The sequence below is a fragment of the Pelodiscus sinensis genome, chromosome 14, assembly GCF_049634645.1.
Source record: "Pelodiscus sinensis isolate JC-2024 chromosome 14, ASM4963464v1, whole genome shotgun sequence".
Taxonomy (NCBI): domain Eukaryota; kingdom Metazoa; phylum Chordata; order Testudines; family Trionychidae; genus Pelodiscus; species Pelodiscus sinensis.
In genome coordinates, this window is record NC_134724.1 from 24,809,354 (window position 1) to 24,837,038 (window position 27,685).

The 27,685-nt window shown below is 40.4% G+C and overlaps 1 protein-coding gene and 1 long non-coding RNA gene across 3 annotated transcripts in view; one reads left to right on the forward strand and one right to left on the reverse strand.

Annotated features, from left to right (window-relative positions):
* Nucleotides 1-27,685, reverse strand: part of LOC102444523 (tropomodulin-2) — an 81,162-nt gene that overhangs the window by 46,666 nt on the left and 6,811 nt on the right. For both annotated transcript variants that reach the window (XM_025182337.2, XM_006118509.4), the window contains exons 2-3: nt 13,564-13,758; nt 9,565-9,721 (exon numbers count right to left, since the gene is read on the reverse strand). In XM_025182337.2, the coding sequence (XP_025038122.1) occupies nt 9,565-9,721; nt 13,564-13,689 (283 nt within the window). In that variant the 5' untranslated portion in view covers nt 13,690-13,758. The remainder of the gene's footprint in view (nt 1-9,564; nt 9,722-13,563; nt 13,759-27,685) is intronic.
* On the forward strand, nt 1,639-26,960 carry LOC112545050 (uncharacterized). Its single transcript, XR_012895760.1, has 3 exons — nt 1,639-1,841; nt 24,091-24,195; nt 26,825-26,960. It is a non-coding gene; the product is annotated as an uncharacterized LOC112545050 (long non-coding RNA).

Sequence of the window (27,685 nt, forward strand, 5' to 3'; positions counted from 1 at the left end):
TTTAACGGGCTGCTAATCCAGCACCCCTATAATCTTTGTTCCACAAGAGCTAAGGGACATTTCAGAATAGCACTTTATTTTGAAATTTAAAAAAATTAATTTCTTAATTTGAAATTACCTCAAAATAAGCTACACAATTTGCATATAGCAAATTGCATAGTTTATTTTGATGTAAGGGTGCAGTGCAGACACACCCTAAGATACATGTACATGGCACAATTATTTCAGAATAAGCTATTCCGGACAGAATACTCCGAAATAGCTTATTTGAAATAGTGCATCTACACTACAGGGAAGCCTGGAAATTAGTCTGAGGCAGGCTCCCCTAATGTGGACATGCTACCTTGATTTAGAGCCCCAGAAAGCACTGGGGAGTAATTACTTTGAATGGTCTGGCGGAGGAACTATTTCAAAATAGCAGCAGTGGAGCATCTACTACACTACTGCTGTTCTGAAATAGCCATTTCAGAAGAGGCATTATTCCTCGTGGAATGAGGGATACAAATGCTGAAATAAGCTGCCTGTTATTTTGAAACAAATTCAAAATAACAGTCTAGATGTGTTGATGCTCACGTAGTTATTTTGGAAACATGGACGTTATTCCAAAATAACGGTGCAGTGTAGACGAAATCTAAGCAATGAGCAGGTGGGCATCTACTCCATGGTGAAGGTTGCCATCTTAAAGATGGCTTTAGAGGCAATCTCAGCATGGCAGAATAAGAGTGGCTGAACAGGAAAAGTCATATGGAGAATTTGGCAGCCAAACTATCAGTCTCTCCTGAGCATGTGCCAATTAAGATTTTTCAGAGGCTTATAGCTCAAGCAAATATTCATAGGAATCATCAGCATGACTCACTATAAAATTTTAAATACCTGCTCAGAACATGGAGACTCAGCTAAATGGCTGGGAAAATGTATTTTTGAATTCACAAAACAATGTGTCTCTTTCCCCAGTCTTGTCCTTGAAAACAGCTAGTCCCTTTAGCTGAAACTTTAAAAAAAAAAACTCAGCCTGGGGAAGACACCCTGCTTGAGATCTTTGGCAAAGTTATAAGCAACTGAAAACAGGATTTTGTTATGGAAAGTGTTGGGCAAGCCTAACCATTGGCTTTACCACTTACAGTATTGTAAGGGAATTTATGCTACGGGTTACAATCAACATTGAACATGGGTCTTAAAGCTCCAAAAAGCCTGACCACGCTGCCAAAATTTCAGGCAAACCAGTCAACAGTATTTTAACTTTAGAGAGTAAAAACTGACTTTATCAACCCAAAACAAAATAAACACTTTCCTTCAAACAAAACCTTTCCTCGTCCAGAATCACCTATCAAAATACTGAAACTTTCCTCTCTTCCCAGCTGTTAGATATTTTAGTTATATAGCCTTCAGGAGGAGAAATCTAAGCCTTAATCTAGAATCTTTAACAGGGAAGCACCTACTATAGTACAGGGTTGGGGAAAATGCCTATAGCTGTTCTGAAAACTACAGTCATTAATTTTTGTTGCTGAATGCTGACAGTATTCTTGGCACAGCAAAATTGGTGATCTCAGCTGCTGACAGCAACTGGGTGAAAAAGCTCTTGTTAGTCATTGTTTTCCTCCCCTTTTCTTTTCTTTTAGCTTGAAAAATGTTCACAGATACAAAGTGTGGATTTCCCCTTCCTTTCCCAGCACTATTCCTAAAGGGCCTGATCCATTGGATTCTTTCCATTGACTTGATGGGAGCTGGATAAGACCCAACATAAAATTGTTTGGCAAGGAGCAGGAGATATTATAGAAAACAAGGATAATGATGAAGGAATGAACGGAAACAGCAGTACTGGATTCAAGTACTGGATTAAAGTAAGCATATGCACAACTTTAACAAACTTTGAATGATCATATATAAAAATGTTTTAAACTTTTTCTCCAATTGCTATTTCTTGATGTTACATAGGGGCAACTACTGCAGGAGAAGCTGAAGGGGAAATGTTAATGATAAACAAATCTGTATTCTGGTAGCACTGAGACTTAAATCTCAAGTGAGGTAGGGGCTCCAACAGGCTAGGTGTTGTACATACACATACTTAGAGACAGCCCCTGCTGCAGGGAGCTTGCAGTCTAAATGGAGACAGAAAGAAAGGCAGGATTACTGTACTACTTTTAGATCCAGGAAGTGAGGGACAAGAAGATAATGTGACACAGGGCCGGATTAAGGGGGGGGGCAGCTGGGCAGCTGGCCGGGGCGCCAACCTATGAGGGGTGCCTGATGGCAGCTGTAAGAGGCACCGTGCGCCGGGGGCCATGCGGCATCCCTTAGAGCTGCCATCAGGCGCTGTGCGCCCGGGGGCCGCATGGGGGCCCTTAGAGCTGCAATCAGGCGCCGTGTGCCTGATTGCAGCTGTAAGTTGCACAGTGTGCTGGGGAGCAGGGCCACGTATGCATTGCACTCCTGCTGCCCGGGGCGCAGAAATGGCTCGAGCTGGCCCTCATGTGACATGTGCACGCTGTGGCTAAGCCAAGAACTGAACCTATGTCATCTGATTGCCTGGCAAGTGCCTGAGCCACAGGGTCATTTGTTCCATTCCCCAAACCTGTTTTGATTTTAGCCAGAATAGGGCCCCACAGGGGTACATAGTCTCATTCCTGTGTCCTCTCAATGGATTTCTTTTTAATATGAATGCACCGATGTAGTATCATCATCTTCACTGTCGTTTAACATTTTGGAACTTAACCCTGCCTTTCCTGAGCCCCACACTCTCATTAACTGGCAAGTGATACAGAGACAGGCCCAATAATTGTACAAACATGGCTGACAATGGAGCCGGCTATATTTGTGTAATGCAGTGGATCACTATGCATACCTCCTGAATTAAGAGTTTATTGCCTCTTACATAAGAGCACCTGTTCCAGATAGGAGCCAGTCCAAAAACCTACAAAGGAAACATTACAGATTGCTATTTACTGTGGCTAAAAAATGAAACTTACCTAGCTCACTGCTACTTATCAATAATGGATCCCCTGCTGGTGAGACTGCCAGATTAAACAGATGTTTCATCTCAGCTCTTGAAAATCACCAAATCTCTGCTTTGGCAGCTTGCAAGTGGGACAAATTACAAAGATGAGGAACCTCCAAAAGCAAAGCCCACTCTCTACATCCCCCAGGCCCAAATCTGGGGATGCTCAACCCATATCCTTTGGATAGTGATAATTACTTTTATGGGGCATATCTATGAAGAGATGTGGTCTCAGTGGCAACTGCATTCTTGGACATCTAGGGTGCAATCCTCAAATGTGCTGAACATTCAGGCGGTTATCCAGCAAAGCACTTAAGCATTCACCTAACTTTATGCACACGAGCAATCCCCTTTAAATTAATGAAATTGCTTACATGCTTAAAGGCAAGCAGGTGCTTAACTGCTTTGCTGAATTGGGGGTAGAGCATTCAGAACTTTACAAGGTCGAATTTAGTTCTCTGAAGCAATTAATATAGCAAGTTAACAAGCTAACGTACGGCAGAGGCCCAAAACTATAATGCAAGCCATACGTTCAGTTGTTTTTGCCAAATACTGCAAGTCTCACAGAACATGCTTACAGTTAAGCTACAAGGCAACTCTCAACATTCTTAAGCCCCCCGAGCCAGTGTTTAATACTTCCTGTGTTCTGACTCTTCTGAATGTCTCCCCATTAGTTTTGGAATTTGTTTTGGCTTGTTGTGTAGTATGATCAAAACCTTATGGCAATGTTAAACATAAGCATCAATGCAAGCAACTAAATTTCATCTTTCAGCCATCTAGTTGATGTTAGACCCCTTTTTGTCAAGAATTCCCTTTTTGTCAAGAATTTGACAGCTAACAAAAGAAGGCAGACACACTGGATAAGGAAAAAGGGTGGACCACAAACTCTTCAAGTAGAAAGGGGATGAGCAGGATTTTAAAATACATCTCCTTTTTCCTTTCAGCTTGCCTAAGAGCTTCCATGTCAGGGTAAGCTTTGCAAAACACCTGTAGGAATGTGTAGAAATGTCACTTAGTAAGTGGCGTGCTTCCTCCAAAGGTTAATCTTGAAAGAATATATTTCCTAGTGGAAGACAAATAGCAAAGTGCAAAACGGTGGCACAACCTTAAACAAAGCTTGAGGAACTTGAATCCCACTGACATACAAACATCCCTCTCTGGGGAACTGTGCTCGATCTCATATTGGCTTCTGTGCCTTCTGTTTCTAATTTTCAACAGCCAGAGGTCCAAGATCTTAAGTTTTAATTAACAGAGTTACCTTAAAATTAAGATAAAATTGTAGGGCTTGATTCTCATTTTCACTAAGGCCTCTTTATACTGCTCTAGCAGTGAAAAGGAGCTGGACCGTGGATCTAATTTTATGCACACCCAATTTCTGGCACCTTTGCAACAGAAGTAGGATTTATAGGGGCGTGACTTGTGACTTTTATTCCACAATAGACTGTCCCCTTGGGAAGCTATCAGTGAATGGTCATTGCAAAATAGTTTACAGCAATAGCTATTGCAGTCAACTTCCCAATTTAGACAAGCCCCTAATGTAATTGAGAATCAAGACATTAATCTTTCAAAACAGTCATGCCATAGTTACTCAGTCCATGAGTTTTGTGGAGCTAAACCAGTCGGAGATTAGGAATGCTGGTGTTAAGATCTAAAACAGAGCTACTCAACTATGGAAGCCCCAGGGGCCACAATGATACTCATGGCATATACCAACTGCAACTTAAGTGTGGTTGCACATATGTGCAAATATATATGCAAATAGCTTCTTTCATACCGACGGACAAGAATACAATGATTAAGGCAAGATTACACAACACACAGGCCCCATTTAAGTCTGTTCTGCTGATATTAATAAGATGCAATATTTACCCGATTTTCACCCATAAGAGAGCACTTTTAATAATCAATGACAGTCCAGGAATTTAACTACTACAACGCATATCAACAGAAGACCATTATATTGACTACATTTTTGTTTTGGCTTCCACCCACGGGCCAGATGTTGAGCCCTGTGTAAACTCACACTGCACCGCAGACCGCAAACAAACAGGCTGTGATCCGCATGCGGCCCACATATTGAGTAGACAGGATCTGCAACCAGGCCTACTTGCTCCTGGCCCTTAATCAAGATTCATCTAATTTGATCAGCATTAGAAAGACTCAGCTGCAGGGGTGGGGAACCTGAGGCCCAGGGGCCGGCTGTGACCCCTAGCTTGCCTGGATACAGCCCCAAGGCTCAGGGCTTTCCCTCCCCCAGCATTGGGGAACCAGCACTGACACTTCAGTTCCCCTGCCACCCCACCATGAGGCTGGAGCACCAAAATCTACTAGCCTGGGAACCTCTCGACTCTGATGTGATAGGGGGATGTGAGGAGTGTCTTTCTGCTACTCATTCGGGGGTCATGTCATCTCCAGCAGTCCCAGCATGGGGGGGATGCCAGGCTTAAGGGTAGGCAGATTCTTTCCTACTGAAGACATGCACCCTTAAACCAGCACACAAATTGGTAGATACAACACAAAGTTTTCAGACACTATGGTGCTGAATTGCACATAATTGTCTATGTTGATCTAGTTTGACAGATAAAACTTAATACAGATCAGATATTTTCAGGGGATCTGGCCACCAACTTCAATGAGAGTAGAGCAGAGTTCACTATTTAAATAATTACCAGTTACATTAAGCAGTAGTCGTGAGGGTTTTTTTTCTCCCTCCCCCCCCCCCCCCATGTTTCAATCTGCTAAAATTCACATTTAGGACTCAATCTGGGACAGAGTCCAAATGAAGGACACAAGAGAAATCAAGAGAATAAGTTCCGTAGCACAAATACACTGGCAATAACTTCACAATTCCAATAACCCCCTGAATCACCATTTGTGATTTACTTAGTTTACACTAATAAGAGCAGATCTGTGTGCAAGGGAGGCTGAGCAAAGCCAGTTCAATGTGGAGGGATAGGTGAAAAGTTTAGTTATTCGTGTTTTGTGGAACAGTGATGTTCCTAAATCACAGAAATCTGGGTTAATACAGCCAGGACTATAGTGGACAAGTTAAAGAATCATGTATTTTTAAAAGTATCAAAAGAAAATCTCAGGATGGAAAACTACCCCCATCACAGGGTAGAGTGATAGAGTGGTGGACAATACAATGGTTAGCCTTACACAGAGCAAGTGCAATCCCCAGGGTGGCACTGAAACCTTGCACATCATGGGCAGGGGTTGGGGGCCAACAGACTTGCCAGGCCCTGGGTAAGGTGAGAGAGGGCCCTGCTTTGCACTGCCAATAGGGATGGGTGGGGCTGAGATCAGCCAGCTCTGAGTATCGCAGCAAGCATGCCATGCTGTTTCTCTCTCCCCCAACCCTCAGAGATACCCAGAGTGCACCGTGTGCCACTCCGGCAGTAATTTGATGGGCCCGGGGCTCCAGCTGCTGCCATTCCTGTGGCAATGGCTGCAGCAGCTGAAAACTCTGGTCCCTTTTGAATTGCCAGGTTCCTGTGCAACTACTCTCTTTGGTGCTTTCTCCCCTGTAGGCCGGCCTGATCGTGGGTAGCAATTTTATGTGCATCCCGAGTCAGCTCTGCTCGGGGCGCCGCGCAGTGGTTGCTCAAATTCTCTAGTGGAAACAAAAAATGTCTCACTTTTCTAAATCTACATGAACTCAGATAAGACAATGATAGCGCCTGTGTGACTATGCACCTGCCCAGGGTAGATAGATTTAAATCAGCCACTTGAACAGATTTAAGTCATCAAGCAGGAAACCTTGATGTAAAGTATCGATTTGAATTTCATTTTGTATTTGTACTTTTTAGTTATTTTCCTAAAGACAGATTGGTTTTCACTGATTATAACATATAACTAAGTATGGCTTTTACACTGAATTTAGTACTTCTTTTTGCTAACAGAATGATAAATATCAACATACATTTATTTAAGCAATTATAGAGCTTAGCACATTTATTCAGATTCTTAATTTTTTATACTTTTTATGTTAGAAAATGTTGTGTGATGCATTTCTTGTTTAATTATTTTTACCTGTGATTTATATCAAATTTTGGATGGATGGAAATTAGAATTCAGATTTAAAAAAAAAACTTAAACCACATTTAAAATTGTTTTATTAGTTAATAATAGTACCTTAAATGTGATGGATACATAAAGAAAAAGTTTATCAAAATACATTTTGTATTTAAAACTGATTTATTAAACAAGGGAAATATCATCTGTAGTTAGTGAGTCAAACTGATTGTTTCTAGTCACCATATCCTTCAAGATTTTAGAACTAGTAGATCTTATCTTTTCACACCTAATTTTTATTTATAGATTGGATGAGGAAATTAGCTTTCCTGTTTTTTCAGCTCCCAATCTGTTTCTTAACTTTGAAGTAGTTATTGCACTGAATTTGCTGAATAACATGGAATGAAGTAAATATTCTCTTTGCATCTTTACAGGAGAGATTACTGGGTATCAAAAGCTCTGGTTTTAGCATGTCAGCAAAATCTGGTTCCAAGTGCTTAGACAGTTGCTTTCTCCAGTTCAATTCTTTGACCTGATTTAAAACTTTAGCAGCTAGCATTTACTGCTTAATATTTTTATTTGATTTAAATAATGTTAATATGTTATGGGAAATTTATGTCTTACCATAAGTTACCATAATTTCAAAATAAATTTTAAATGGGGTTATTTTTAAAAAGAAATATATTTAAATTAAAAACATCTGATTTTTTTAAACAACTATACAATCATCACATTTTTGTATTGTGTTGTGTTTTCTTTTTAAATCCATGCATTGTTCTGATAAGAAGAATCATTATTCAATAGCAGAAAGGAAATCTGTAACAGTTTAACATCATATTAACAGTTTCTGCATAAGAGGACAGACAAGAGGAGGGGTTGGTAATAAATCACTTCTCACATAGGCTGGGTTTTCCCTTCTAAACAGTACGTACCCAGTTCTGATCCATTGAAGTCAATGTGACTCTTACCATTGACTTAGGATCAAGCCTTAAGTCACTAAAATAAAAAAATGGATAAAGTGCTGGGGGAGAAAATAAAGACAATGTGCAATGATCGAAACTAATGCTTCTGTTTTTTTAATGAGAGATCTAGCTGCTATCGCTCCTTGAAAAGATTATTTAATATACCGTGTTTTTTTTTAAAAGGATGAAAATGAAATGTAATAATAACACTTAGCATATAAATAGCACTTAATATCTTCCAAGCACATTTGTAAATAGTAATTAGGGCCCCAATCTTATTTCCATTATAAGTTCAATAATTTTGCCATTTACTTCCCTGTGGGTCAGATTAGATTGTTAATCATTCTGTCTTGGAGTTGTCCAGGTATTTAAGTATATGCTTAACTTTAAACATGCCCCTTTGAAATAAATGGAATTACTTACATGATCAGAGTTAGGCATATGCTTAAGTAGATAGCTGATAGAAAGCCTTAGGAAAATGTTAATATTTTCAGTTTACAAATAAGGTAATTGAGACAGTGTTGTTAAAGGGACACGGTATACTTCAAATGTAATCAGTCGCTTAAGGTTTGAATTAAAAGTAGTTCAAAATGCCATTCCTGCCTAAATCATCCTGCCAGTGTGGGGGTTTTTTGTAATCACGCTTTCCTGTTTTTTAAAATGTTCTTCTCTCCTCTGTGGCTGTATGACAAACCTCTCTACAAATAGGAATGGTGAAACTGAGTATGTGAAGAGTGCTGTCAAATGTACAAAAAAAGCAAGTGGGAAAAATAAATCTTTGCTCTAATTCAGTTGTAAGCAGCCTGAAGCCCAGGGACCACATGCGGCCCATTGGGGTTCTATATGTGGTCCATGAGACATTTTGTTTTCTGTTACCCACACGCAGGGTTGCCAGCTTCTGCTGGTTTCCGTCCATAGATGTTTTTTTCCTCCCTTCCGGTATTACTAAAGTGACATGCACGTAAAGCGAGGGCTTGTGAAGGGAGGTGCATGCTGATTGCACACAGTATAGACTGCGAGAGCTGTACGCTCCCTTTGCTTTAAATCAAAGCACTGCTATGGTTCAGATGGCACAGCCTGCAAATTTTAGGTACACAAGGACATTTAGCAAAACTACCCTGTCCTGGGAGACCATCTTGGTTACAAAACTTTTGCGGCCCCCTGAGATGAAGGAGGGCCACTCATGCAGCCCATTCACTAGCCTAGGTTGCCCATCACTGCTCTTATCTCTTTCCTTTACAGTGATTTTAAGTGTTACTTATAGCAATAGCAGGTAACAATTGTTCAGAAGGAGTGTGATACTTGAGTTGATGTGTCTATATAAGAGTCTGATCCAGAATGCACATGCCTAATTGTGAACACATGACTCATCCCAATGAAGTCAATGTGAGTGTTCCTGTGCTTAAGTGCTTTGCTGAATTAGGGGCATAGTGCCTGGCACCTGGCTGGAGTGGCACCAGTATCTTCCCTAAGCCCACAAAGGGAGCTGGAAATAGAACTCCAGAGTTGTTGGCTCCTGGTCTGATGGCAAGATAGTAGACCACAGATAAAACTAGTGCATTATTGCAGGCATACGCAAGGGTGAACCATTACCTTTCTTCTCCCCTGTAAAGGGCACAAAGTCTTCCCTGTCTTTGTGTTCCAGTGCTTGTTTCTCCAAGTATGAAAGGAGTCGATCTCTGTCAAAAGGGCCCGTGGCAGCTTTACTGGTCTGGTCTTTTTGTCGGAAGCCCGCTGGCAAAAGTGAATTCTACCAAAATGAGATGCAAATACAGAATCATAAAAATGTTGGTCTGGGAGTGACCTCCAGAAGTCATTAAGTATCACGACAGCATGTTACTATTAAAACATAGAAATCTGGGGGCAGGTTTTGGCATAGCTCCACTGACATAATTTGAGATATGCTGATTTACACTAACTAGAGAATCTGGCCTCTGATGAAGAAGCTTTGGGTACATGGCATTTTGTAGAATCAGGGAATCACAGAAATGTAGGGCCTGAAGTGCTTCTTGAGAATTGATCAAATTCAGACCACTGCACTCAAGCTGGGTCTGTTAACCCTAAACCATCCCTGACAATCCAACCAGCTCTTAAAAACCACTAATTTCTGGGATTCCATAATTACTCTTGGATGCCTACTCTAGAGCTGAACTATCCTTATAGTTAGAAAGCTTTTCCTAATTTCTTACTTAAATCTCCTTTGCTGCAGATCAAACGTATTACTACTTGTCCTACCTTCAGTGGACATCAAGAACAATTGATCACTATCCTCCTATAACAACCCTTTACATATTTATCAAGACCCTCTGGCTTTGTCTACACTTCAGGATTTTTGCACAAAAAGCTTTTTTTGCAGAAGAGATCTTCTGCAAAAACTTCTTGTGCAAAAGCGTGTCCACACTTCAAAAGCACATTGCACAAGAGAACGTTCACACTGCATGGATGCTCTTGCACAAGAAAGTTCTGATGGCCATTCACAGAATGGCCATCAGAGCACCTGTTCTTTTTCTGATAGGCTCTTTTTGCGCATTAAACCCCTGTGGAGTGTCCACACTTGCCTTTTTGTTCAAGAGCTGTAGCACAAAACGGAGTTATTCCTCATGGGGAAAGGAATAACTCTACTGGCAAAAGCCCTCTGTCCTGTGAATTTACTGTTGTTTTTTGCGCAAAAATGTGCTTGAGGTGTGAATGCTCCACCAGTTTTTGCACAAGAACCTTGCTGTATAGACATAGCCTCTCTGTCTCCTTTTCTCCTAAACATGCCTCAATTTCTTACCCTTTCCTCATAGGTCAAGTTTGTTTCACCAACCTATCCATATCTTTTCTGAAGCGTGGTACCCAGAACTGGACACATTATTCCAGTTGAGGCCTCCTCAGTGCCAAGTACAGCCGGACAGTTACCTCCCATGTCCTACACCCAACACACTTCTTAATACAACTTAAAACATTAGCCTTTTTCAAAATTGCATCACGCTGTTGACTCATATTCAATTCGTGATCCACTATAACCCCTGGACACTTTTTATCAGTCCAGTCTAGTTGTGTCTTTGATTTCTTCCCCTCCTAATTGTATTTATCGAATTTCATCTTGTTGATTTCAGATCAGTTCTTGAAGGGCTTGTCTGCACTGCCACTACATTGTGCTGTAACTTTCCCCCTAAGCAAACACCCCCTAAGCAAAGCAAGTTAAAGCACTATAAAGCACCAGTGTAAATAGGCTCCCAGTGCTGGGAGCTATGCACCTCATGGAGGGGGTTTACCTGGAATTCTGGAAGAGCTATCTCCCAGTGCTAGTGCTGCATTAAAGTGCTGCTGCAAATCTTAATTTGTCAGAGTTGTTCTGAATTCTTTTCCTGTACCCCAATGTGTGTGCAATTCCTCTCAGATGGGCATCATCCGCAAATTTCTTTTAGATGCATTCTCTCCACTCCATTATACAAGTATGAATGAAAATCCAGATCCAGCACTGACTACTGAAGGACTCCTCTAGATATGTCCTCCCAGTTTGACAGTGAACCTCTGGTAAGTATTTCTTGAGTGCAGTCTTTCAACCATTTGTGCACTCACCTTGTAGTAATTTCATATAAACTGCATTCCCCTTGTTTGCCTATAAGAGTGTCATGTGCGAGGACTGCATCAAAGGCCTTACTGAACTCAAGATCTATCACATCTACTGTTACCCTCTGACCATTAGGCTAGTAATCCTGTCAAAGAAGGAAATTAGGCTGGTTTGGATTTGGCATGATTTGCAAATATATGCTGAATATTCCTCATCACCCCATTATCTTGTAAGTGCTCACAAACTGATTATACAAACATGTCATCATTCTCTCTACAATGTTCTAAATTTAATCTCCACTAGAGGGTACTTTCTTTTTTAAGTGGAGCTAATATTTATTAGCATAATATTCTTCAGGGGCAAATAATGTGCAGCCGTGTATTGACTAGTTGTGACTATTAAAATGACATTTTCAAGTACTCTTAGGGTATGTCTACACTACCCCCCTAATTCGAACTAGGGGGGGTAATGTAGTCATACGGAGTTGCAAATGAAGCCCGGGATTTGAATTTCCCGGGCTTCATTTGCATAAAGCCGGCCGGCGCCATTTTTAAATGCCGGCTAGGTCAGACCCCGTGCCGCGCGGCTACACGCGGCACGGACTAGCTAGTTCGGATAGGAAGCCTAATCCGAACTAGCTAGTCCGTGCCGTGTGTAGCCGCGCGGCACGGGGTCCGACCTAGCCGGCATTTAAAAATGGCGCCGGCCGGCTTTATGTAAATGAAGCCCGGGAAATTCAAATCCCGGGCTTCATTTGCAACTCCGTATGACTACATTACCCCCCCTAGTTCGAACTAGGGGGGTAGTGTAGACATACCCCCAGTCAAATGTCTCCTACCCTTATTATCTGTGTTTTTACAGTAGTACTAAAGGACCAAGCTGGCAGTCAAATTAAATAGGACAGGTTAACCTCCCTCTCTTTATCTTCTCTTCTTGGTGACTCTCTTTCCAATTCTCCCCTCTTTTTGTTGTTGTTGTTGCTGTTCTTTTCTATTGCTACTCCTGTTTCTCCATTCCCTCCCTACCTTTTATCCCAGTATAGATGACTAAAAGTCTAAAATTGAGTATACAGAAAGTACTTTCTGGAAAATATACTTGGTCACTTCATTACACATCTCTAATCTTCAGATAGAATGCTATGAAACTGGAAATTAATAACCTCTTTTTCATCGTTATTTTCCCTCCAGTTTAGGAAATAAAATAATTTCTACTGGCCAGGAAGCTGTGTTGACTGGTGGTTTGCTAGCAGTATGGAATGTCCTTGAATAATTATAATGTCCTTGAAAGTACTTTCAATTTCCATTCCATTCTATGTTGTATCGTTTAGTCTCTTGGAACAAGTATTTCTTTTGGTGAAAACTAGAAACGGAGTGCTATAAACTTAAACTGCTAGGTCAATTTGAAATATAGTGCAAGCTTCCCAACAACAGACATATCTGTAACTTTGACCCCATCTTTTTTTAAGTGAAAGGTAAATCTTTTTTTTTTGCCAGGGCACAGGTTTTTAAGCATACTGTGAATGCCATTTCCAAGTCTGCAACACTAACATGTTTTCTTTATGTAGGATAGGGTGGATGTATAGTTGACTGGAGATGATTAAAGTTTGGCTCAGTCAAGTCTTGGCAAAGCAAATTTTCCTCACTTAAAACTATGTATGTTGAAAATACAGAGTCAATATATTTCAATAGTTCAAAAGAATGGGATCTTCACAAACAGATGATGATGATTTGATACAGTGGAACCTACCAGCCCCAACAAAAAAAGCCTCATTAGGCTAGGCACGGTATAAATATATATTAACAGAATCTCTGTCCTCAAGGATTTACTGTCTAAAAAGAGAAAGTCTGTCACAAAAATTTGCCCTATGTCAGACTGACTTGCCCTATATCAGTGGCAGAGCAGGAAATAGATCCAAGGTCTCAGAGTTCCTTGTTTGGTGCCTTATCCTTTAGAACACATCGCCTGTCATGTACCGGGAATATAATCATCAGCCTCTTTTGAAACATCAGTTCTGTTCATGTCCCTCTACCTACCTCAGGGTCAAGATCATCAAGAACATGTTCCAACTGTTTCAGCTCTTCCTCTGATAGTTTGCTGAGAATTTCATCTTCATTGATATTCTTATATTTTTCTAACTCCTTCCGGAATGGCAGCGACATGGCTCCTGCAGCACGGCTCACTTAATGCTTTCAGCCATCCAGGAGGCAATCTTGCTTGTGTTCCACTCACTGTTAAGAATAAGCAATTGTCAGTGTCTCCATTTACATTAGCCACCTACAGCAATGACTTTACATTTGTAAAATTCAAAAAAGGGAACAGGATAAGGCTACATCTACACTTGAAGCTAAAAGTGTGTTTCCAGCTCAAGCAAACATTCGTGGCAGCTCTCACCAAACTAGCGTGCTGAACACAATATTGTAGCTCTGTGGTGCCCAGGAGTAACTACGGGATCTGGGTGGGCTTGTACTCTGGATGGGCTAGCCCACACAGTCATTCACCACTGCCTGGACTACCACAGCTACATTACTATTTTTAGCACACTAGCTTGATGAGCAAGTGCAAACATGTCTACTTGAGCTGGGAATCACACTTCTAACTGCAGGTGTGGCCGAAGAGAGAGAACATCACCATGCCAGCCTATGCAGCAAGTATCCTAAGAACACGAATTTAGGACATTCTCTCCTGCAACTCAGGGGCTATGCATGTGCATTATCTAAGGGAAGCTTTGGGCCTCACAAATTAGAGAACAGAGATTATCTTTCACCTGGAAGATTAGACTTCTACAGAAAAAGAAGCATCTGCTTTGTTCTCCTGGCTGAAAGAACAATATAGTGAGTGTCATGTGACAATGGTAAAGAGTCACTTTCTTCTTACACTAAACAAGGAACTTTGTTAGAATAAGGGAAGCAATATTGTCCAAAAAGCTAGTCTGTCTCATTGACACTTCATTGTAGAGTTTCTGTCTACGAACTTTCCCACCTTATTCTGCCTTGGTTCCTGACAGGTTTTAAGAAACAGTTCACATCTCCTTGCTGAAATGTAAGCAGCTTTCTGGCCCCCTAGTTTATAGTCTTATTTTAGACTTCTCTGCTGTCTTCATGACAAATGGCAACACTTTCAGCAAAACAAGAAATCCTGCTAAGGGAAATTGCCAATTTTAACTTAAAACATCATTTCTGAATAAGTTCACTTCATGTGCGTCTCTAAACATTTAGACTATGGTGACGAAAACAGTAAGTCCTAACCATTTCATGAACCTTGTGTTTTTAAAGCTCAACTGGTGTTAATTTTCAGATGATACACAGCTGTTCAATAATGAAAACAAGTCATTTTATTACCATGTTACCACAACTAATAAGAAAATTCTCCTATGATTTGTTTGTGGTGGCTCCCTGCCTCTGTTCATTCCCTTCTTTCTAGCCCTAGTAACATGGCTCACCATACTGCATAAAAGCTGAAGAAGAAGCAATCCTGCTCCTTAGAGAAGCAGGACTTCTGATGTATGAAACAGTTAGTGGCAGAGTCCAATATATAATCCAAGACTCCCAGATCCCTGCAGTACCTATTAGAATTCATTGCCTCACAAATTGAAATACAGGCAGTCCCCGGGTTACGTACAAGATAGGGACTGTAGGTTTGTTCTTAAGTTGAATCTGTATGTAAGTCGGAACTGGCGTCCAGATTCAGCCGCTGCTGAAACTGATCAGTTTCAACAGCGGCTGAATCTGGACGCCAGCTCTGACTTACATACAGATTCAACTTAAGAACCCCAGGCATCCCCAAGTCAGCTGCTGCTGAAACTGATCAGCGGCTGATTCCAGGAAGCCCGGGGCAGGGGCTTCCTGTAGTCAGCCACTGGTCAGTTTCAGCAGCGGCTGACTTGGGGACGCCTGGGGCAGAGCAGCTGGGGTGCTGCCGGGTTGGTCCAATAGCGCCACCGCTCCTCGGCGCTACTGGACCAACCCAGCAGCACCCAAGCTGCTCTGCCCCAGGCGTCCTGATTCAGCCGCTGCTGAAACTGACCAGCAGTGGCTGAATCAGGACGCCTGGGGCAGAGCAGCTGGGGTGCTGCCGGGTTGGTCCAGTAGCGCCCAGAGCGGCGCTACGGGACCAACCGGCAGCGCCCCAGCTGCTGTACCACAGGCGTCCGGAGCAAAGCCGCGGAGCACGGGGGCAGCGGGACAGCCCAGACGCGCCGTGGCTGTCCTGCTTCCCTCGGGCTCCGTGGCTTTGCTCTGCTTTGCTCCCCGTCTCCCTGGTCTGCAGACCAGGGGGACTGGGAGCAAAGCGGCGGAACACGCGGACAGCGGACAGCCCAGACGCATCTGGGCTGTCCGCTGCCCGCGTGCTCCGCTGCTTTGCTTCCTCTCCCTGGTCTGCTGGAGACCAGGGAGACGGCCCCATTCGTAACTGCGGATCCGACATAAGTCGGATCCGCGTAACTCGGGGACTGCCTGTATATACTAGCTGTGTAGATTACAGATCAGATTCTGAATGTACAAAATTCAAAGTTATGGTCAGTCAACTGGCATTTACTCATGAGATTTATAAAGATGAATCTTGTAGCCTTTGTGCAATTTTACATGAAAATTTGCACAGTGATTTTTGTGCAGTTCCTGCGAATGCATGTACAAAGTTGACATTTGTGTGAGTAAATGCATATGTAGGCAGGGCCCAATTAGTGTGCACAGACTTCGGGAGTTTCAGTCTTTACAGTTTTGTGCCCTGAAGACATAAGAAAATAATGATCCGTATAGAAACATTTATGCACAAAGTTGATAGGATAACTATAACATTGAATTTTCTGGACAAGATCCTCAGGTATTCTAAACTGGCAAAACTCCATTGACTTGAAACAAGTTTACACCAGCTGTGGGTCTGGTCCTTTCTTTTTTTTTTCATTCAAAATCCTAACCAAATAATTCATTTAATTCTAATCACACTCTTGTAAACTAAAAACTGAATGAGAGAATTTATAACCAAAATAGAAAAGTACATGACAGAAAAATAAACAAGTTCAGTATGTATTTTAAATACTTCTCTTTTGGCTATGGATCCAGTTTCTGAATTGAAATCAATTGTCCTCATGCCAGAGGAGACTAATTTATAGGACAGGTTACAGATTTGAAAACATCAGAATTATATAAATGTCACATCTGGAGGATGGAACTTTTAAAAATAAAATCAGGCAAATCATTAAAATATGAATATAATTAGGTTATCATTCTGTCATATGAAACATAACTTTTTAATTATACTCCAGCCTCCACTGCAATGTAAATATATCATAAAGTGAGTCCTGGTTTACACAGTATAACCAGACACATTTTTAGTGCTCATTTAGGAGGTTTAGCAATCTTCTGACATGTCACAACATTTTGATAGTTGTAAAAGTGTCTTTGTTATCAAAACACAATACAGATAATGAGTATTAGATAAGTTTGTGCAAAAATAGCTCCCCAATGGGTTTACTGAAATCATTTGCTTTTCTTCCTTTGTTTTTGCTGTGAAATTCAGCACTACCGTTACAAAATCCTAAGTGATTCATATTGTAATCCAAATCACCTTTTAGATAATTATAGTATTTTAAATAAATGTGCCAAATATACTATATTTGTAGATTTACCCGGTATTGCTCGGGTCTGTAATTCAGGAATTCCATCAAATGTATCTTTTTCTTCATCCCTATAAACTCCCCTCCTTTGCTATGTTTTAACAAAAAAGGACTGTATCAATCTCGTTTTCAATAACATTTTCTCCTAGTTTTCAAATCTTAAGCATTGATTTAGCTATGCCAAAACAGAGAACTACTCCAAATTTCTCCATTTTATCTCTTTTTTTCTAAGGTTTATTGAGAAGCAAGCCTATTCCAGGTTCTGTCTCATCTTGGTTCAGTCTCTTTCAACATTCGCTGGTTTATGTCAATTTTGAGGACCGAACCTGCTTTGGTGTCTCTGTCTCATTTCTGTTTGTTTTTCTGAGAAGCAATCTCAATCCAGGCACATCTCATTTTCCTGGCACAACCAAACCCTTACTTTGCTTTAAGTTATGATAAGAAGAATCTGTATGCTGAATTTGGTGGTCCTAGTTCTTACCATTTAGGAGGAGTTCTTGACCAAACAGACAAACTCTCTAAAATATACAGTAAATTTAAACTGTTGAGTCAAGCTCAGATGCATCACTGCTCCTCTGTTACATTCTCCTGTGTATGCATAGACTTCAAGAAGCCTTCTAAAAGTTTCTTTGATTAAACTCATTAAACTCCTAGTGCTATATCTAGCAGTCATTAATTGGGATGAAAAATGTCTTTAAGAAGATTACAGCTTTTAAAAAATGTATTTAGTGGTTTAAAGGCTGATTTCATTAGAGTTTAATCATGTCCCTGGGAAAGAGAGTTGTAATCCAGAGGTTAGCATGTTTCATCAAATAGGATTGGGCAACTGATCGCTTTGAGGAACACAACCACTTACAACTGTTAAAGGCTTCTGTCATTCTGGATAGCAACATCTGAACCTCAGAATGGGCTGGATTTGGTGACCCTTATTCATGGTGGTGAAGATTTAGCATCTTTGTTGATAGACTCAGCCAAGAATATAATTAAACCTCATCACCACCTACAACTCATCAACACAACTATCTGCAGTCTACCACAACACATCTACATAGCCACCTCTCACCAAAGGAGGCTGTCCATCCACCTCAGGGTTGAGGTGCATTGGCAAGACGAGGAGAAGCAGTCATTGTCAGAATCTACATTCTAAGCGTAAATACAACATGTTAGTCTACAAGATTATCGGCCTAGCACTTTTCACCAGCCTCAATTCAGCACTTTCTTAAATCCATCTCTGTTAGACAGAACTTAAACACGTACTTAACTTCAGGTGGGACTTAAGCATATGCTTTAATGTGCAGTTCTCAATAAAGATGCTTTCCTGAATCAGGACCTGAACTAGCACATTATTTCACAGGTTTATTTTTTTAGATACTAAATCACCTGGACATGCCTAACCTGTTGAACAATTCCTACTAGTATTTTAGTTTTTGTGGATGTGATTACATTTTCTTCCATTTTAACAATTCAATTAGCTGTGGAGTCATATTATTTGTTTTACAAATAGAAAAACATATTCTCAGCTCTTATAATAGATTAGAGAAGTTAATAAATATAGTAAATATCTTGTAATAACTTTTTTGATTTTAAAAGGGTGTGTAAAATTACTTTGGGATCTAACCTCCAAAATGTTTGTTTCTAATGAAAACCTTTAATTCTGTGTTCTAGTGAGTAATGACCATGTAACTGTATTTATTTTTTAATATGTCATTGACCCTCCTAGTCAAGGCAGTCATAGGTTAATTATGCAAGGGAGAAAGGAAAGAATTCAAGGAGCTAGATTTGGGTTGTATTTTGAATATATTGGTGAAAATCATCATTCCTGTTAAGTAGTGGTTTGGTCTAAATCTTCCTGACAGGGTCAAGTCAAAGGGCTACAGGAGAGTGGCCCTGTTGAAATCCAGGAAGTGGGTGGGCCCAGAGCTAAAGGACCCTCCCCCAGTCTACAGGAAGGATCCACTGAATCTAGGAAACTAATTGATTACTTGGGACAAATAAAAAGAAAACAGGAGCAGGCATGATGTTCAAAAGAAGGGAACTGGAAGGGGACACCAAGCAGAGAGCCTCAGACAGTGGCCACTGTTGCTCAAAAGCATCAGGGAAGCCCGTGGGCACCACCCAGAGGAACTCCACTCTGATGCGTGAACAGATAAAGGAACGGAAACATACATAAGAGCAGTAGAAGGGAAGTATACAAGCCCTAGATTAAAAAGATCCCTGTTCCAAGACAAACTAACAGGGGCTAATCCAAAACCAGCAGGAACTTGTCAGAATCAATCAAGGCAATTAGCTCAATTAAAACATCTGGAGCCAATTAGGAGGTTTCCCATCAGTGAGGCAGGCTAATCAGGACACTTAGGGCACGTCTACACATCAGGGCTAAAGCTGAACTACGCTACGCAACCTGAGCTACATCAATTGTGTAGTTTAAATCGAAATAGCTTATTTCGGCTTTTGGCGCAGTCTACACAGCAGGAAGTCAGAGAAAGAGCACTCTTCCTTTGACTTCCCTTACACCTTGTAAAATGAGGGTTACAGGAGCCGGAGTAAGAAGTCTTCCAGTTCACCATTATGTTGACATTATGTCAAAATAACCACTTGTAGTGTAGACATGGACTGTTATTTCAGAATAACATTCGTTATTCCAAAAATAACACTGTTGTGTAGATGTACCCTTAGAGCCAATGAAGAACCAATTGAAACTAGTTAAAAAGGACTCTTCTTCTGTAAGATCATGGCATGCAAATAGCTGGGGAGAGAAGGCGCTGTGGAAGGTCTGGGAGGAGCAAGTGCAAGTAAGTACCAGGAAGAAGAGCCTGTGGTAAGAAAGGTGCTGGGAAGGGCCATGGGGAAGTGGCCCAGGGAACTGTAGCTGTCACACAGCTGATATTGAAGACAGGCAGGCAGCTGCCATCAGAGGGTCCATGGCCTGGAACCTGGAGTAGAGGGCAGGCTTGGATTTGTCTTCTTCCCCACTCTCTATTCAGCATAGGAGAAGAACTAATTTTGGTAAAGCTGTCTGTTCTGCCCCGAATCATTTGGAGGGGATGCAGTGACTATGCAGTTTGGTCTCCTCTCTTTTCTCCTTGATGGCCAATGAGGTGGGTGGCTCAACAAACGACAAGCTGACACCCTAGAGAAAGTGTCTAAACTGAGGGCTGCCATGAGCCTTTGAGGAGAGCAATCTGCCTGAATGCACAACTCACCACAGCAGAAGAGGAGCTTTGTCACAATAGGTTCTTAAATTGAGCACATCACAGTAGTGTTTGGGCATCTTCCATTACTGCATTAAGGGACATGATTCCCTTCGGTCACATGTGATTTGTTCTTTCATCTTCCCTACGGGGGAGAACTGTGTGAAGTGTATTGTTTTAGTAAGATGGGTTGTTTGATTTTGATGGTCCTTACTTCCTGTGAGAGTTCATTCCGCAATCTCAGACAGTGCCCGAGAAAATTCTGTTTCCTGCATAGATGAGTTTTTTCCCTTCTTATAGAAAATAATGTTGTGTCAGAAGAGTGTGTTGTTGACCGTGATCCTCATCCAAGAGCTTTAGCCATAGCAGAGGACAGGTATGACGTGTTTGCAATAGCCAGTGTTGCTGAAGAAATATGCTGTAATGTTCAATAAGTTGAATGGTCACTTTGCACCCAACTTTCTCTGCAAACAATTTTAGGTGGCAGAGAAGGTCCCCCACATCTAGAGGGTTTTAACCCATAGTTCTTCAAGGGCTTGACCTTGAAAGGTGCTCAGACGCTTCTGAAGCCAGTGGGAGTTGATGGTGCTCATAACCTTAAGGGGTTGATCAGTCCCTTGCAGGGTTAAAGCCTAAATGACTCTCAAATGAAGCTGTTAAATCATGGTTCAAACATTAATTAATTTCCATTCATTCCTGTTTTAGAAATGGGGAAACTAAGACACAGAGAAGTTAAGCGATCTTCTCTACATCAGTCAGCAAAATTGGAAATTGAATTCAGGAAAGCTGACCTTCATTCTCATGGAGTAACTACTAAGAAGCCACACTGTATCTTTATTCTGTTAACGCCCTACATTTTCTGCACTCCTCCATTCTCACTTTAAATTGGAGAGGGCTCAGACAAGAGTCGCACAAATGATAAAAGAATTGGAAAATCCATTCTACAGTGATAGACTGAAGGAGCTTAATCTATGTAGCTTAAGCTTCTATTTGTTAAAGGGTGACTTTTTTTGTCCTTTTCTCTAAGTTAGAACTCATTTTGTGTGTTAGCTCTTCTAATTTTATCCTCACATGCTTGTGCCATTTACATGTACTCATCCTTAGCATTTTATCATGTTTTCACTTTTTGTAAGATTCCTTTTTGATTTTCATGTTATTGCCCACTTATTATTCTTCCTACCTTTTCTTTGAATTAGGATAGTTAACTGTTACATTTTTAATATTGGCTCTCTGAGAAGCTGTTGGCTCTCCTCTTTTTTAATCACATTTTATAAATATTTCCATGGGAAACAACTAATTGATAATGGACTCTTAGGGCTCCGTGCACAGAGCTGCTTGGCTGGAGATGGGGCACATTTTCCTCAGTGACATCAGCAGCTTCCTGCTGAGGACAGAGCAGCAAGTCTCTCCCAGCTGGTAGGGAGGGGACATGTCCTCATGGGCTGGGCAAGACTCACTGCTCTGTTCCAAGCAGGGAGCTGCTGCTGCTGCCACCGAGGAAGAAGTGTCCCTCCCCCAGCCAGGCAGCTCTGTGCACGGAGCCCTAAGTCCCTGCCTAGGCGGGGTTCATTAAGCAGCTGTGGAGCTGTGCTGCCACGCAGTTTAGAGAGAATCTTGCTCTTCAGTCAGTCAAGCAAAGGCAAAACAAGATCCAGTGGCTCGAAGCTGAAATTAGGTAAATTAGGACTAGAAATAAGGTGCACACTTTTAACCATCATGTTAATTAACCATTGGAACAATTTATCAAGCATTGTGGTAGATTCTCCATCACTAGTAATTTTTAAATCAAGATTGGATGTTTTTCAAAAGGATATGTTCAAGTTCAAACAAATTATAACACAAGCCATAGAAGTTCCATTAATTAAACATGACAGACTAGATGATCACAGTGGTCCAGTCAGGCTTTATAATTATGAAAAATATTTTTAAAAGATGATGTAGTGAACCTGCTCTTGCCATTTAAACTGAAAAGGAAAAATTACAATTTCAAAGAAGTCCACATAATGTCAAGATGTAATTGTTAAGCATAATTAGTAACAAGCAAACAATTGCAGTCAGTATAATTGAATTTATCACCACAACCTACAGCAGACTATAAATTGATCAGACATAATAAAGAGAACCACTTTGTTTCCAGTAGATACTTTCATGTCTCAAAATAGTTATGAATAAAGTTAACATTACTTTAAAAAAATTAAATCTAAATTATTCTATGACTTTGTGGGAAACCTCTTGTACATCAAAGGGAGGGGATCCATTGATGTTTCATCTTCTTTCTTTCATTCCCCAGTGACTGTCTTTCATCTTATATGGATCAAAGAAAGCATGCATTTGATTTCTATAGATAGCTAGACTCACATGGATACCTTTGCAATTTACGAGGGGTAGGTTTTTTTTATCAAGGCCCTGATCCAACTCTCATTAAAGTAAATGGGATGACTTTCATTTGACTTTAATGGGAGCTGTGAAGCCCTACATAAAGAAACTAATTGTCATGTAAATTGCAAAGTAACAGATGCATTACCAGGATGCAAATTGGCTTCATGGTTATGGAATGGAGTGTCTGACCTCTAAATGTTCAGCCTAAAACTCCAGTCGTAGTCTAACATTACCACAAATAACTCTCCAAGTTCTACTGGCAGTAGGCAGAACTAAAATAATTGCTAGGAAGATAATGAGGAGTCAGATTTATTAGGGCATATGCTTTCGTGGGTAAAACCCACAGGATTCCTCATTGTTTCTGCAGATACAGACTAACATGGCTACCCCTTTGAGACTTTTCACTGTGCTAGGAAGATAATGTAAGCTAACATTACACTTACTCTAAGAGGGAAAAAAACCTCTATTTTAAAGAGACACAGTTTTCGTCAAACACATTTTAAACATAGCAATGGAAATTTTCATGCCATGATTCAGAGACAAAACCAGGAACCCTTTGTTATTTTTTACATGAAATTTTAACATGTTTTCAATGCTAGGATTTCAGTTCTTACTAATATTGAATACCTAACAAGTTAGCAAGTTCATATTGTAATAAATTAGTCAAATAAAAAACAATGCTTCATAGACCTGATTTGCAAGACCAGAGATTGTCTATATTCATGCATATTAGTTCTAATTTGTCAGGATGGGGAGACGATCCATGTATATTATGAGGTCAGTATTACACATTTGGATAACTTTCAACACCTGCTCTGAAATTAGAGCTTGATGCAGGGATATATGTAAACTCAGCTTGAACTCTAAAACATCCACCTGAATTTTCAGATAGGGAAGGAATTAGCCCAATGTGATTATTTTTTCTATAAATGTAGCAGTTGAGCAAAGCGACACTTATTCATTTACTAAAAGCTCTCCAAAACAGAAGCCAGTTATTTTATGGCAGCGCAAAGAAGCCCTCTTCAATGAACATACATTGAGGGAATACCCATTTTAAAGCAATACCTGATAAATCAGTTTTCAGACTGGAAAAACCAATCTGGGGAAAAATAGGTTATATAACATTATTTATCATTTGATCAGTGTCAGTACTGTGCTCCTGCTGTACAAGACAACTAAAAAGGCACCTGTGTCCTGAGGAACTTGCATTCTAAGGGCCTGATCCTCCTGCAAATCCTTACATACTTGCTTAGTTTTTGACAAGTAGTCCTGTTCATGTCAGTGGAATTACTTGAGTCTGAAAGGAGGTCCAGAATAAGACAAATCACACTGGAAGAGACAGAGGAAAGTATCAATATAGATTCCTTAATTTGCAGATTACTAGGAAGCTTTTTGCAGAACTGGAAGAAAACAGGAGACAAGCAGAGAATCCTGGAGGATCAATCCCCACTGCTCTCAGAAAAGATGGTGAAGCTAACAAAGTTAGTATAATATTATGTATAATGCTGAATTATTCATTCACTTATTGTAATATATTCTGGTCATGGGGGCCTTGATTAAAAAGATATCTCATACAATAAGCCTTCTCTTTTTTCCTTTTGGTGCTTTTTTAAGGTTTTCTTTCATTTTCTTTCTCTGTGCTTTTTTATTGTTGCGGCAGGATCTATTGCTAAAGGCATTTTTGATAATACAGAGGAAAAAAGTGTAGGTCTTTTTAACACTTCGCCGTAAACCAGTCACATACGTCTCTCACAGGCTGGGCCAAATGGTTCCATTTTGACCCCTCTGAGGTTTCAGAAATCTTCCTGGTTCAAAACCAAGGCACAACTTTGTATTGCTGAAAGAGATCTCTGTTGTTTCTCTCCCTTTTACTCAAGGTTTTTAAAACTAATCTCAGTCCAGCTTTCAATGTTTACATTTAACATTTATCAAAATAAGGACATTTATTTGGAAAAAGCAATTAGAATTCAATTTAGAATTCTCAATACATCGCGTTTTCAGCAACCTGATTTTCAGAGCTGTTTTTGGAGACCAAAGAGACACTCTGTCCAGGACTGGGCTAACTACTGTATATACTTAGGAGAGCTCCATTTGCTGGATGACTGTGGAACAATTATCCCAGTTTCACTGCACATGTTTGTGTTGCAAGAATACTCTTAATCATAATGGATCCAATCACATTTATTAGGTCCAGTCCAGTATGTATGTAACTGTAATTTGTTCCACCTGTTTTTTCATACTCTTGTTCATCAGCCTGAAAGTATTCAAAGAAAGTAAGGAATGTTTCTAATCTTTCAAGCATGGCAGCATTCATAAAAGGAACATCAACGAGTATTACTGAAGTAGTTTAAAATATATTAGTTTTCTGGTCCTTGGGACAGAGTACTTGGTGTTTCTGTGAATCAATATTTTCATTTTTAAGCATGTAGCTTTCATTCATTTTACAAATTCCTGAAAATTTCTCAGGTCTGACCATAAAAATCAACCTTTTTTTACCTTTCAAAATTTGAAAAATCCTGTTGAATTATTTCCTTTCAAAGTACATGTGTCCTTCTCCCAAAGCAATGTCTTACACTGTACGTAGTTTTATTCTTTCTTTAAAGAATGGTAGCAAAAGTGTTTGTGGGGGGGTTAACATGCTGGAAAAACAAGTTCTAGAGAATAGTTATGAGTTGTTCATAGTCAAGCTGGAAGAGCATATAAAATGGTGTCCCTCAGGGGTCTAATTCTATTCACTATCTTCATTGATTATATGACTAATAGCATGTAGAATACAATTATAAAATTTGCAGACAATACCAAGCTGGGAGGGGTTGCAAGTGATTTAGAGTATAGGATTAAAATTGAAAATAATCTGGACAAACTGGAGAAATGCTCTGAAATAAACGGGATAAAATTCAATAAGGGCAAGGGCCAAGTCCTCCACTTAGGAAGGAACAATCAGGTGCACACATACAAAATGGGAAATGACTGCTTAGAAAGGAGTACTGCAGAAAGGGATCTAGGTGTCAAGCTAAATATGAGTTTACCCTGTGATGCTGTTGCTAAAAAAGCAAACATCATTCTGAGATGGATTAGCAGGATTGTTGTAAGTAAGAAACAAAAAGTATTGCTTCCACTCAGGCCCAGCCTTAGGGCAAGGCAAGCAAAGTGCCCTGTGCCTGCCTGCACCCAGCTGCCCACCTGCTCTCACTGACCTGACTGGGAGCCGTCCAGCCACGTGGTGAAGCCAACCACAACATGCCGCCTTGGGCCCCGCAAACTCTTTGGCTGGGCCTGCTTCCACTCTACTCCACACTAACTAGGCCGCTTCTAGAGTATTGTGTCCAATTCTGGGCGCTACATTTCAGGAAAGATGTGGACAAATTGGAGCAAATCCAGAAAAAAAAGGCAACAAAAATGATTGAAGGGCTAGAAAACATGACCTCAGAGGAAAGACTGAAAACCCTGGATTTGTTTAATCTGGAAAAAAGAGAATCTGAGAAGGGACATAACAGTCTTCAAGAATACAGTAGTTTGTTACTAGGAGGGGGGGAAATTGTTTTTTAGCCTCTGAGAACAGAATAAGATGCAATGGGCTTAAATTGCACCAAAAGAAATGTAGGTTGGACATTAGGAAATATCTTTCCAACTGTCTAGGTAGCTGGGTATTGGAATAAATTGCCTAGGGAGATTATGGAATCTCCATCATTGGAGATTTATAAGAGCAGGTTAGATGAACACCTGCCAGGGATGATCTAGAAATAACTACGTCCTACCTTGAGTCTAGGGGACTGGATTGGACTAGATGATCTCTTGAGATCCTTTCCAGTCCTTCAACTCTATGATTCACACCATGTGCATTATAGGAACCTTGTTGTTATAGGACTTTGGAGACCTCATGTTTTCTGAGGTTAATAGCTTCTGTTTTAACAGTCTGGACAATGCTGTAGCACCATCAAAAACTAAAAACTGCTTATATCATAGCACGTGGTCTGCGGACATAGCATAGTATGAAAGGATTATAATATGACAGGAAAAATGTGATTAACAGTAATATTCTTACGCAGTCTAGTTAAAGACAGTCTTGGAAGAACAAGTCTTGAATGACTGTAAATTCTTGTATTACAGCTGGTCCCCGACTTACGACCATTTGCAGTTACAACCGAAGCTATTGTAAATGGTAGACCCCGAGCTACGAACGCGATCTGCACTTACGAACAATGCGGTCGCATGTATCTCTATGGAGTCCGACTTACGACAAACCGAGTTACGACCAATTGCTTGGTCCGTAACCAGTTCATAAGTCGGGAAGAGACTGTAGTTTCTAAACTCTTCCATTCAGAGGCCCTGCCTCCTCAGTATTGTAAAACATATGATATGCTATGAGATGCTGTAAAATAAAACAATTCAGTTATAATAAAGAATTTTAAAGGGCTTATTTTATTCAATAATTAGATCTAAGGAAACCAACTGGATGGGATCTCCAAAAACAAATGACATATGCACACTCAAAAAAAAAATCAACAGGTTGATCAGAATCACAAAAGTGACATAGCACTGTCTATTTGCCTAAAGCTAATAGTGTGGAATCCAATTAACAAGGTGGGGATAGTAATCATATAATCATATGTTCATTTCAAAACAATGAATTCAAGGCTTCACCATTTCCTTCTTCAACTGAGCTGTACTAAATTGCTCAGTTTATCTTGTTCCCTTGATCTGAAACAAATGTCAATACTGAGTTTTGCATTTGAAAGTGCCTTCAACTGCCCTGTGTTCCAAGGTGAAGCTCCCAAACACGCCTATGCTATTTAAAATGGTTGTGAACAGAGAAACTCTGTATGCAGTATATTATAGACTTCAGGAAATGAAAAATGGGAGAGGGGTGTGGACACCAAAATATTAGGAGATTTTCTGTCACCAATTTTTATATACTCCGAAATCAGAAAAAAACATTATTTTAATTTCTGCTGTACATTGCTAACTCTG